This window comes from Equus asinus, chromosome 26, assembly GCF_041296235.1.
Source record: "Equus asinus isolate D_3611 breed Donkey chromosome 26, EquAss-T2T_v2, whole genome shotgun sequence".
Taxonomy (NCBI): Eukaryota; Metazoa; Chordata; class Mammalia; order Perissodactyla; family Equidae; genus Equus; species Equus asinus.
Genome location: NC_091815.1, coordinates 26,219,622 through 26,232,898, shown reverse-complemented (window position 1 = coordinate 26,232,898; position 13,277 = coordinate 26,219,622). Strand labels below are relative to the sequence as shown.

At 51.8% G+C, this 13,277-nt stretch overlaps 1 protein-coding gene across 3 annotated transcripts in view; it reads right to left on the bottom strand.

Annotated features, from left to right (window-relative positions):
* The window catches only part of AXL (AXL receptor tyrosine kinase), a 28,313-nt gene extending 21,205 nt beyond the window's left edge, over positions 1-7,108 (bottom strand). Inside the window, exons 1-4 of one of the 3 annotated variants that reach the window (XM_014861013.3) lie at positions 6,515-7,108; positions 5,169-5,391; positions 4,755-4,855; positions 3,995-4,171 (exon numbers count right to left, since the gene is read on the bottom strand). In XM_014861013.3, the coding sequence (XP_014716499.1) occupies positions 3,995-4,171; positions 4,755-4,855; positions 5,169-5,391; positions 6,515-6,578 (565 nt within the window). In that variant the 5' untranslated portion in view covers positions 6,579-7,108. The remainder of the gene's footprint in view (positions 1-3,994; positions 4,172-4,754; positions 4,856-5,168; positions 5,392-6,514) is intronic. The other 2 variants (XM_014861012.3, XM_070499351.1) reach the window with 2 other exon arrangements.
* Between the last annotated feature and the right edge of the window lie 6,169 nt (positions 7,109-13,277).

The following is a 13,277-nucleotide window of genomic DNA, read 5'->3' as shown; positions in this document are numbered from 1 at the left end:
GCTGCCTCCACCCTCCTTCACATCTGTTACTCAGATCCACCTTCTCAGTCACTCTTTCCCTGACCTCCCTCCAGATCTGGCCTCCTCCTGTTTTTCTTTTTCTCTTTGGCTCTTCTCATCACAGTATACTCCACACATTACCTACGTACCTTTTTAATTTTTTTTTTTCTGAGGAAGATTCGCCCTGAGCTAACATCTGTTGCCAATCTTCCTCATTTTGTATGTGAGCTGCCGCCAGGGCATGGCCACTGACAGACAAGTGGTGTAGGTCTGTGCCCAGGAACTGAACCGGGGCTGCCAAAGCGGATCGTGCCAAATTTAACCATTAGGCCAGCCGGGCTGACCCTTATCTATGTATCTTGTTCACTGTCTGTCAACTCCACTAGCATGTCAGCTCCCCGGGGGGCAGGGGTTTCTGTCTGTTTTGTCTCCTGCTGTATCCTCCAGGCCTAAGATGGCCTGGCACAGAGCACGTGCTTCATAAATATTTGTTAAATGAGTGAATGAATTTATGTGTATAAGTTTGTGTACTTATGAGAGTTTCTGAGTGTGGATGTAGCAACATGAGCCTGTGTAATTCCGTGAGTAAGTGAGTTAATGTGTGTGTCTTGAATAACTCTCTTTGAGCGTCTGGGGATGGGTTGCCTCCCCTCCCCAGCATGGTGGTGGGAACACAGGCAGACACACACATGCGCACACAAAGGTACATACAAGTACAGAGACAAACACAAGAGACACACAGAGATATACAACCACACAGCTATACAACACACACAGACTCACACACACAGAAACATAAACATATGCGTGTAAACACAATGTCTGGGGGACAGGATGTGAGAAGGACCAAGTCTTAAGTCTGCGTGCATGTCTGCTGTTCCGTGTGTCTTTCTGTGCAGGAGTGTTTGTGGCCCTGTGTGTGTCCGCGGATGTTGTACACTTGTGCGTGTCTCCTGTGTTTGTTCTGCAGTGTGTGCCTGTGTTCCCACCACCTCCCCGCAGACACAAAGTTTCCTTTTCTCAGTCGGCAGAGGGAGTGGAATGAAGGAAAGGCTGCCGAGGCCGGAAGGGGGTGGGCAGGGAAGCTCCGCAGCTCGCTGCCCAGGCGGCAGTTCCCAGCCAAGGTCAGGTGCCCGGGCCCGCAGCCCCCGCGGCCGGTCCGGGGGAGGGACAGGACAGCCCCGGGCGGGCTGCCGCAGGGGCGGGGAGGCTGGATCCTGTCCAGCCACCTGGCACGTGGGGGCCGGCCAGGGTCACCGCGCGGGAGCTGCCGCTGCCTCGCGAGGAGCCCTGGGGCGGGAGCGGGGTTCTGGAGCCGGGTCCTGTTCCGACCGCAGCATTCCTGCCCCCGCATGAGTCACCGGGACGCCCCCTCCCCCTCTGGCACTTCCGGCCGGCCTTGGTTGGGGGGGCGCGCCCAGCATCCCCCTTCCGAGGCCCCAGAGCCAGGCACTTTGAGGGAGGGGAGAGCAGGGCCCAAGGGGCCTGGGACCCCCTCCCCTCCAGCGGGATCTCCCTCAGCGACTGGAGCAGGCCTACTCCAGATGTGCTTTCCAGATGTACTGTCCTTCCCTCCGCTCCCTGCTCCCCTCCCCCTTGCGTTTTTTCCAAGGGAAGAAGAAGGCTGGAAGGAGACAGGGGCACGCCCTGAGTCAGATGGAGCGACAGACACAGACAAACGGACAAAATGCCTTGTCACAGCACCCCCCCCCCCCCACACACACACACAATGAATCACATTTAACACACAGGGGCCATTATGGCATAAAAACAGACAGCGTAGCACTCCCTAAGCTAAGCTACACACAGGGCTGATGCTGTCCCAAACATGCAGTGACACAAATAGACACTCAGTGACTTACATGTATACACACAGGGGCTGACATTGGCACACACACACATACACACAACATCAAAACACAGCTGGACACACTCAGGTTGCTTCAGACACATTCACTGAAATTCAGACTGATACAGAAACACCCACTTGGGTAGACATGCAGGACTGCTGCAGACACACAAGTGTGGAGATGCTGCCCTGTGCACGAAGGTGGCACATACATACATATACATGCTGGTGAGAACCCACGTTCGTCCACAAGAGGCAATTGGGGCAGGGCTGATATACCAGGACACCAGGCAGAAGCAGAAGGCTATTGTCACTGCCTGCTGTGAATCATACACACACACACACACACACACACACACACACGCATACAGGGGTCCATGTGAGTCAGTCATATATCAACATGCTCACCCTGTGACATAGACACAGACACCACAGAGATATTCGCGGACACAGACGTATGTACACACAGCTGAGGTCAGTAGAAACACACCAAGAAACACACCAAGGTGTCCACTGACTCCACAAGGAAACAGAAGTCACACGAAGACACACTCACACCCATAGGTGCACACCTATGAGCTGACACTGTCGCCTCTTCACAGGGAGGTGTGTGCAAGAGCTATGGAACAGACTTGGTCCCTCACTCTGCCATCTCTCCCCGAACACACACACACTCCACCCTGACACAGCGAGTCACAGCTGCGAACGCAGAAACACAAAGAAGGATAGACACCAGGCTGACACTAGTATACTTAGTGACACACACTGAGAAACTTCCAGAGACGTACTATAAAGACCCAAACACACAGTGGGACAGACAGCCAAGCTGACAGACACATACCTAGTGAGACACACACACACACACACACACACACACTGAGACATCCACAGAAGCTGGCCCTCGCTAAGGCACACCCTCATACAAAGAGTTTGATGCTGACTGACGCAATGAGACACAGATCCAGTGGGACGTGCACATGCCCAGATCACACAGACACGCACACAGACCGCTCCCTGACAGCTCCATTACACACTGATACACACGTAGGCCCTCTCACACCTGTGCTCCCCCATTTCTCCTTTTTCCTGGGATGGAGTGAGGGAACCATCTTCTCCCTCTCCTTCTGTGGGGTCGTGCCAGGCTGACTCAGGCTCCAGAGCCACCGGCCTGAGTCACCCCTCTGGGGGCTGGCATGCTCATCACCGCTTCCTTGCACACTCAGGGCCCCCGGAATGCTGGGAACGTGGGCACCTCCCTTGACCCAGGGAGACCCTCATCTGGAGTCCCCTCCCCATTCCAGCAGAGGAGGCAGCAGGTTGGGGGTGCCAGAAGCTGATGCCCTCCAGGGTCTAGCAGCCTTCCTCTGAGTGAGCTTCCCCCGTCTGTGTTCCTGTCTCTCCTTCCTCAGTGAGGGGAACCCCCTGTGCCCAGGGTCCCCCAGCTCCCCCTCTGACTGCTGTGTGACCCCAAACTAGGTCCTGTCCCATCTGTGTGATATGGAAGGGGATGGTCACCCCGAGGCTGGGCGGCTTTCATCTGTCACTGAGACCTCCCTGTCCTGTCTTGGGTTACCTCTGTGGTCTGTCCTTTCCTGTGTCTCTTGTTCTCTCTCTCTGTAACTGTCTTTCTGTTTCCCACTTTTTCCTCCTCTCTTTGCTTTCACCTCTGTCCCCCGAGTTGGGCTCTTTGGGTCCAGAGGTGGGCAGGTTGGGAGGAGGTGGGAGAGAAAAGGTCATAGTTGATTCTGGTGCCCTGCTTGGGGTCAAGGGCTGACAAAGGGGCACCAGGCCCACACACACTTGGGCCACGGAACAGCTCAGAGAAAACCCAGGACAAAGAATTCTATTCAGAGAAGCTAGGGTGAATGGAAGGAGAAAGAGCAGAGAGACAGACACACACAGAGAGAAACAGAGACAGATGGAGAACAGAGAGAAAGAGACAGAGAGAAAAGAGGAAATAGAGACAGAGATGTAGAGAAAGACAGACTCAGCGACAAAGAGAGAAAACAGAGAGAGACAGACTCAGGGACAGAGAGACAGAAAGGCTCAGGCAGACACTCACTCAGAGGCAAGCAGGGCTCCCTTGCTCCCCACTTTCATCCTGCCTGGCCCTCTGCGCTGAGCTGGCCACTCCCCCAGACTCACCTGGAACACGCAGCATGTGCTGGGGGCCATGGCCTGTGGCTGGAGCCAGGGAGACAGTATCCTGGAGCCAGAGGAGGTCCACGGGCTCTGGGGGTCCTTGGGCCCGGCAGCTCAGGTTGAAAGGGGTGTTGGCGGTCACAGCCCTGTCCTCAGGCTCCTCCAGGAAGTAAGGCAGGCCTGGGGGGGGGTTGGTGGTAGAGGCTGGGGTCCCTCTGAGCCCCCCATGTGTCCCACTCACCACTAGGGTGTTGCAGGTTGCAGGGTCTTTCACTCCCATGTCTGATCCCTTAGGACACCTGAACTGCCTTCAGATGTCTGACCCCTCAGCCCTACCCCTAGGGCACATGATCCCAATATATGATTCCCCCTGACCAATGTCTGATCCCCAGACCATCCGAGCCCCTCATATCTCTTTTCCAGAATATCTGACTCCTCATCCCTTTTGACCAATGAGGAGAGCGAGGTCCCCGGGGTCAGGGAGAGGCCTAAGACGTGCCTCTGACCCCTTATCTGATCCCAGAGTGTCCTACCCCCACCATGTCTGACCCCAGGACATCTGACAAGCCCCAAGATGTCTTCTCCAGGACATACAGTCTCACCCAGGCCTGTCCCCAATAATTTATAGACTTCCCAGCTTCCCAACACCCCAAGATCTCTGACATTCGTAGGCTGTATGTCCTCAGGGGACATCCTGAATCCTCCAGAACCCTCTGACCCTCAGAATTCCTGCTGTCCCACAACCTCTGAGCCCAGGGCTCACCCTCCAGCCCAACATAGCCAGGCTGGGACACGAAGGTCTTTCCTCCCAGGACCACCGCACACTGGTACCATCCTGCGTCTGAGAGCTGCAGGGATGAGATTCTGACAGGGCAAGAGGAGGGACAGAGAGGTTCGGGTCAGAGCTGGACACTGGGAAGGGGTCATCAGAGCTGAAAGAGGGGGGTCTAGACTGGAAACTCCTAAGGACTAAGAAGTGGGTACTATTATTAACTTATTTTACAGAAGAGGAAAGTGAAACCCAGGGTTACGTCACATGCTCAAAGCCACACAGTCAGAGAGTGACCATGCTGGGGTTCCAACCCAAGTGGGGCTCCTGCCCATTACTTTTCACCCACCATGTGATGGAGGTGGGGGACAGGGATCTGGTCGTGGCAGGTGAGGGGAGGCTGGGCACCTGAGTTGGCTGACCACTTTCCAGTCGTCCTGCCCGTCTTCGCCCAGGGGCACCTGGGTCTGGGTGCTGTCCGCCAGCTCCAGGACCTGTCCATCCCGCAGCCAGGTCACCTCGGGGGGTTCCCCCTGAACCTGGAGCTCACACCGAAGGGCCCCCATAAGTCCCCGGGCACCGGTGATGTTTCCTAGGCTCCCCACAAAGGGATTTGCCTCAGCCTGTGTGCCTGTAGGAAGATGGAGAAGAGTCAGCTTAGGAACCCCCACTTCCCTCCGACTCCTCAGTTCCATCCCTCCCGGCCTGCCTACCGGCTGCCAGGACCCTGTCAGGCCCTCAGGCTCACATAGTTGTAGAGTGACCTCAGTGGGGGGTGGAGGGCGGAGGCTTTGAGGGGAGGATGGGAGCCTTCCCAGGGGACTGGGGTCCGGCCTCCGCCTCCATCCTTCAGCCGTTGGGAAGTAGGCCGGGGTTCTGGCAGCCTCCCACGCCCTGGACTGCCCAGCGGGCCAGCCCTTGCCCCTACTGCCCTCCCTTAGGGTCTCTAGAGACTTGACAGATCAGGCTGGTGGATGGTTGGGAAAAACAGGGGCTGGAGAGGGAGAGGAGAGAGAAAGAAACAGAGAAGGAGAGACATGGAGAGAAGCCAGAGAAAGTTGGGCATGGGGAGTCAGAGACAGAGGAGCAGAGACCCAGAGAGAGACAGAGGATGAGAGATGAAGAGAGAAACACCTTTGAGAGGGAAAAACGTGTCAGGAGAGACACACAGAGGGAAACAGACGGAGACAGAGAGAGACATCAATAGAGACACGTAGATAACGGGGAGACATAAAGACGGAGACAGAGAGAGAAATGGAGACCCACAGAGATGGTAGAGTTGGAACCAGAGACACCCGCTCCTGAGATGGAGCAGACAGACAGACAATCGTGGGGCAGGGACAAGTGGGGCATGACAGTGACGAGGGTTTTCCCCTAGGGCTCCAGAGCCCTCCTCATCCCTCTGCCTTAATTCTTTCTGGAAGATTCCTTTGCGGGCAGCCCCCAACTCAGCCCCTCTCCCCAGGGTCCTCAGCTTCTCCTGTCTGTCTGTCTCTCTCTGTGTCCATCTCCTGCCATCTCCGACTCTTCCAGTTTCTGTTTCTTGTCCTTGTGTTCCTCTCTGAGTCCCTTTCTTTCCCCTGGCCTCTCTGGTTTGTCTCTGTGTCTCTCTGTTTGCCTCTCTGTTGTCCCAAGGAAATTCCAAGACCAGCCCGGGGACTCACCCCCCAGCACCTGCCATCCATCCCCTTTCCTTTCCCCGGACCCCAGCCCCTCCATGGGCGGTCCTGCCCCACAGGGACCCCATCACTCACCCTTGGGGGTCACGCACCCCCAGCAACACAGCACCAAGCACCAGACCAGCGGGACCCTGCCCATCCTCGGGGCACCGCGCAATCGATGCCAAACTTTCCTCAGAAGTTGCTGAGCACCCTGCGGGGGAGGGGGCAGGGCCGGGCTGTCCCCGGCCCTCCCCCCAGCTCCGGGCTCCCTGGATTTGGCACTGCCCGCCTGGCACGGCGGGGCCCCTCGCCAGCTCTGCTCAGCGGCCGCCTTCTCTGCTCCCCTGCCTCCTTCTCTCCCTCCCAGACTTCGGGCAACCCTTTCTCCGCCCTTGGCTCCCTCCCTGCCTCCGCCCACCGAGTCGGAGCCTAGGGGGCCACCTGGATTGTGAGGGGTTAACTTGGAGAGGAGAGGGCCAGCCCGGTCTTAAAGGGGCCCTGGAGGGAGGCTGAGGAGGGGGAAGGGGCCCCTGGCGGCTGCACCCCCAATCCTGGGCCAGTGAGGCGGGAGGCTGTGCGTCTCGCTATCCCGGCTCTGGGCGCTGTCCCTCTGGGCTCTCTCGTGTCTGGTAAACATTCCTCCAGAACTCCACTCCCCTCTCAGTCCGTGCGACGCCCCCCTCCCCTGCCTCCACCCCCAGCCCAGCCCCAGCCAGGCACTCCCCCTCACACTCACAGCTCCTCAGACAAGGACACACACACACACACTCAGATGTCATCGATACACAGAGGCTGGGACAGAAGGAGACATGCAAGGGCACGCTGCCGGCCCACGGATACACTCAGACAAGCTGGGTCAGGAACTCCATTCCTAGAGAAACTTCAGAAACCAGAAACCAGAGGACACTGCTGGGTGGGCAGCCCCCAGGTACACTTGAGGAGACATAGATCCTCATACAAAAAAGACCCACATGGGCACAGAAACCGGGCACTAGTGTACAGGGACCCACGGGGGTGCCCACAGACGTGGGTTGGAATCCCAGCTCTACCACTAACTGTGTGACTTGCAAGTGACTGGCCTCCCTGAGCCTCGGTTTGTCCATCTGTAAGATGGGAATAAGAATAGAGCCCACTTAGCAGGCTAGAGGGAAGATGTCCTAGGTCTGCACATGTGCAGTTTTTCGCACGTGGTGACAACAGCTGACAAGGTGCGCTTGATTTTTTGCATCTCATCTGTTTGTCTCCCTCTGCACTCACGCTGCTGTCTCCCTCTGGTGGGATTGTGTGTCCTGGTCCTTGCAGGTCCAGTGTCTCTGAGGTGGTTGTGCTGCTTGTCCATTTCTGTGCCCCTGTGTTTTGCACATGGGGGTCTCTGCATGCCTGAGTGTCTGTGCAGGAGGGAGTGGGCATCCGCTCCTCTGCTCTTGGCCATTCTGCTTGTGTAGTGGTATTCCTAGAGCTCACCACAAAGTCCTATCCATTCAAGCTCCTGATGTCTCTCCCACCTGCGCCTTCTCCCCACCAACCCGGTGTAGTCCAGCCTCATCCTTTCCTGCCGCCCCCTGCCCTGGCCTCCTCCCTGGCCTCCCTGCCTCCATTCTTGCTCCCTCCAAGCCTTCTTCCATTCGGCAACAGAGGGATGTTTCTGAAACTCAGATCTGACCCTATCCTTCCCCTGTTTAACCTTGGCCCTTGGCTCCCTGCTGCCCTGGGAGTGAGCTCCCAACTCCTCAGCCTGGCACTCAAGGCTCCTCACCATCAGCCTTTCTGAGCTGTCTTATTTGTGTCCCATTTCAGTGACGGCCTCAGCATCCATCCTCCCTCCCAAAGCTAGCCCTCAGGGTCCTCCTGGACACCCCCTACCCTGCAGTAAGTTACCAAGTCTTGTGGAGGATTCAGCATGACAAACCTCTCTCCCACGTGGGCCTGCTTCCCTCCCCATGACCTCACCCTTGTCCAGCCCTGTCCTCTCCCGCCTGGACCCCTGATCTGGCCTCCCCCTTGGCTCCCTGTCTCCACTCTCCCTCCCTCTAACCTGTCAACAACCAGAGGAATGTTTCTCAATCCTAGATCAAACTCCTTCCCTCCTTTGCTCCAAACCTCCCAAGATAAAACCCCAAGCTGCTTACTTAGCCCTCCAAGGACCCCCCATGTCCCCTTGAACCTTTCCTCCCCATCCCCAGACTTCTTTTCCTTGCTCACAGCTGTGGGGCACCTCCTGCAGCCCTTTGTCCTCAACTCCTACACACCCCTTACCCCATCTCAATGTTCCCTCTCCATTGTGTCACTGCCTGGCCCTGCCCAGTCTAATCTAGGTCCCCATGTCGTTCACTCCCAATACTCTGTCCTTTTCTTTGGCAGCGTTCTGCATGGGTTGTCAAGATACATTCATAGGCATGACTGTGTGTCTCCTGCTTGTCTCCTCCTCTGCTCTGTGAGCTCTGGGAGGCGGGGACTGGGTATATCCACCACCACCCTGTAAAAGGCCTACCACAAAGGGGACAATCAATAACTCTGGCATTTTTGGGGGGTGCAAATGTGTATGTGCAAAGGTCTGCCCACTTGTGGGAACACATTGGGGGCCCTACATGCCCAGGGCTCAGTGGGCCCAGCTGTGTGCACAGCCAACCTGAATCTGTGTTCATTCACTCAAGAGCTATTCACTGAGCACCTGCTGTGAGCCTGCAATTTTCTTTCAAATGCATTTTAAAAATGAGAAGGGCAGATGGGTAGACACATTCCCCGTGCCAGGTGTTGGGGACCCCACAGTGAGGAGGACAAATCTCTGCCCTCGTGGAACTCAAATTGGAAGGAGAAGAGAGGCAACAGTGAGATAAATATTTATCAGGATGCAAGATGGGCAGTGAAGGAAAATAAAGCAGAGGAGGGCATAGCCAGCAATGGGAGTGCTATTTTAGAGAGGGTGGTCCGGGAAGGCCTCTCCGAGGTTATGATCAAGATCTGGAGTAAATTAGCAAGTAAGTCAAGTAAGGAAGGGCATTCCAGCAGAGGAAACAGCCAATGCAAAGGCATGGAGGCAGGCATGTGAAAAACTTCAAGGAGAAGACTGTGTGGCTGGCATGGATGGGATATGGGAAGAGATGAGATCAGAGAGCGCCTTAGCCTGGTGAGGAGGACTTTGGTTTTTATTCTAACTGTGACAGAACCCCCTGGGGGCTATTTTCCCACTACATTTACTGAGATATAATTGACAAATAAAATTATATAAATTTAAGGTGTACAATATGATGATTTAATACACGTATTTATTGTGAAATGATTACCACAGTAAAGTTAGTTAACACATCCATCACCTCATATAGTTGCCATTTTTGTGTGTGTGTGTGGTGAGAATGTTTAAGATCTACTCTCAATAAATTTCAAGTGCACAATACAGTGTTGTTAACTATAGGCATCATACTGTACATTAGATCCCTAGAACTTATTTATCTTATAATTGAACGTTTGCACCTATTTCCCCAACCCTCCAGCCGTGGTGACCACCATTCTGCTCTGTTTCTTTTTCATGAAATGAATTAATTAATTTTTATTGAGCTATAATTGACATAGAACATTAGTTTCAGGCGTACAACATGATTCAATATTTGTATATATTGTGAAATGATCACCACAATAAGTCTAGTTAAGACCTGTCACTACACATAGTTACAAATTTTTTTTTTGTAATGATGAGAACTTTTAAGATCTACTCTCTTAGCAACTTTCAAATATACAATACAGTATTAACTATAGTCACCGTGGTGTACATTACATCTGTCTCTGTTTCTAAGAGTTTGGCTTTTCTAGATTCTATACATAAGTGAGATCATATGGTATTTGTCTGTCTCTGTCTGACTTATTTCACTTAACCTAATGCCCTCAAGGTCCATCCATGCTGTCACAAATGGCAGGACTTCCTTCCTTTTTTATGGCTGAATAATATTCCATTATATATATATAATATATATTGGCGTGACTGTGTGTCATGTCAATATATATTATATGTATATTATATATATACACATACACACCTTATATTTTCTTTGTTCACTTACCAGCTGGCAGATACTTAGCTTGTTTCTGTGTCTTAGCTAGTGTGAATAATGCTGCCATGAACATGGGGTGCAGATGTCTCTTTGAGATCCTGATTTTATTTCCTTTGAATATACACCCAGAAGTGGCATTGCTGGGCCATACGGTAATTCTATATTTAATTGTTTGAAGAACCTCCATTCTGCTTTCCATAATGGCTATACCAATTTACGTTCTCACCAACAGTTCACAAGCCTTCCCCACTGGGTAACTTTGAGCAGGGGAGAGACCTGATTTGGTTTTAAACAGTCCCTCTGCTAAGAACAGTGAGTGAAAAGTTGACGGGAAACTTTCTAATGGAGGGATCAGGACCTGGATGCACTGCATGGGACCACCGATTATTACGATGTGATGCTCCAGGAAGGGGCCCAGCACCTCCAGTGAGGAGCTCTTGCCAGAACGAACCCAAATCTGATTGAATTCCCAGTTTACAGGGAATCCTGGGAATGAAGGACATCTTGAGTGACACCACAAAGATGCGGTCAGCCAATGGGGCTGGCCTGGTGGTGTAGTGGTTAAGTTTGTGTGGCCTGGGGTTTGCAAGTTTGGATCCTGGGCGTGGACTACACACTGCTTATCAAGCCATGCTGTGGTGGCATCTCATATACAAAGTAGAGGAAGACTGGCACGGATGCTAGCTCAGGGCCAATCTTCCTCAAGCGAAAAAAGAGGAAGATCGGCAACAGATGTTAGCTCAGGGCCAATCTTCCTCACACACACACACAAAAGATGTGGTCAGTCAAATCTGGGTATGAGAAATTGTACAGGGTGAATGCCCAGTTTCTTCAAGAAATGTGTCATACAAAAGTTGGGGAATAGTTTCAGATTTAAAAGACCTATGATGGTTCAAATAAAGGCACTGTGTGGTAAGACTTTGGATCTGGATTTGAACAAATCCAACTATAAAATATTTATGTGACCGTCAGGGACACATGAACACTGGTACTGCAGAATTCCTAACAGTGATAGGTGTGAAAATGGGTATTGTGGTTGTGACTTTTGAAAAGTAAATTTTAAACGGAGGAATTATTGTTTAATAAGTAAAGTCTTTGTTGGGGATATGGAAAGTTTTGGGTACAGTGGTGATGGTTAGCTGGCCCTGGTGGTCTAGTGGTTAAGATTCAGCACTCTCATGGCTGTGTCCAGGGTTCATTTCCCAGTTGGGGAACCACAACACCTGTCTGTCTGTCGGGTGTCATACTGTGGCGGCTGTGTGTTGCCGTGATGCTGAAAGCTATGTCACTGGTGTTTCAAATACCAGCAGGGTCAGCCATGGTGGGCAGGTTTCAGTGGAGCTTCTAGACTAGACTAGAAAGAAGGACCTGGCCATTCACTTCTGAAAAAAATTGGCCACGAAAACCCTGTGAAGAGCAGCAGAGCATTGTCTGATGTAATGCTGGGAGGTGAGAGGATGGTGCAAAAAGAACGGGCAGGGTTCTGCTCTGCTGCACACAGGGCCACTAGGAGTCGATGGCACTAACAACAATAAGTGGTGATGGTTACACAACATTGTGAATGTATTTAACGCCACTGAATTGTAAACTTACCAATGGTTAAAATGATAAATATTACGTGATGTACATCTTACCACCCACACAAAAAACTGAAGACCATACTAATTCTAAATACTTTTATTCTGGAGTCCAATAGTTCTTTATTGTTTAAGCCACTTTGAGTTTATATTTTCTTTTACTTGCTACTGAAATCATAACTCCTGTCAACTTTCATACTGATGCAGTGCAAGGTCCATCCCTTCTTAAAAAAATGAGTTTGCTGGTATTTCTGATTCTAAATTTCCCTGGATGTGAATTTTGAGTGCAAAGGAAAGCAAGTCATTGCCTTCACTTAAAAGAAAACCTTGAGCCTCATTCATTCCTTTTCCCATCACACTGACATATTAAAAATAGTAATAATAGTAAATCCAAGAACTTAGCATGTATTTCATTCCTATTAGGTTGCAGAATTTTTCACATTTCCTCCTTTAAATTTAGTAACTCTTTTAGATGCTAAATCCTCAGTCAGGGTGTGATCAGCTGGAAAGTGGCAGTTAGGATCTGATCCCAATCTCATCTTTCAATTCTCTCTGATATCACTGTTTTGTGCTATCTTTACAAAACTTAAGCTAAAAAAACAAAATAGCATCATGGAAAATCAAAAAAAAGAGGAAACTTTAGTTAATGAGATATGCATTGCTGAAGCATTCGGGAGAAAATGAACTGATGTCTATAATTTTCTATGATACGCCGAAAAAAATGAGCTGGATGGACAGATGCTTAGAAATGTGCTAAAGCAGTGTGGCCGACAGTGGCCTGTACAGTTCCCTCAATTTTGCTGCATTCTTGAAAACTGTCATATTAAAATGTTGGGGGGAAATGTCCTTTACTGTCAGAAACGTGCATTCAGTCATTTTCTGGGATTTGCCTTAAAATAACCGTAGGAGAATGATAGATGAAATAAAAATAGAAAGTTGATGGTTATAGGACGCCGGGGATGGGCAGGAAGTTCACTGCACTCTTCTCTCGACTTTTGTGTTTGAAAACTTCCTTATTAGATAGTTAACAAATAAAAAGATGACTCTGGTTTCCTAGAGGCTGGAGTAGGGAGAGGGTCTGTTTCAGGATCTGCTTTCAGATTGGGAGAGTTCCCAGGGCACGGATTGCTCCCTTTGGGCTTTCTCTGGCTGGGGCGCCCCCAGCCCTGCAGTGCTGCCAGTGTCCCTTCTCCCTGCCCGCCCCCCACACGTTAGCCTCGCCGGAAGTGAGGC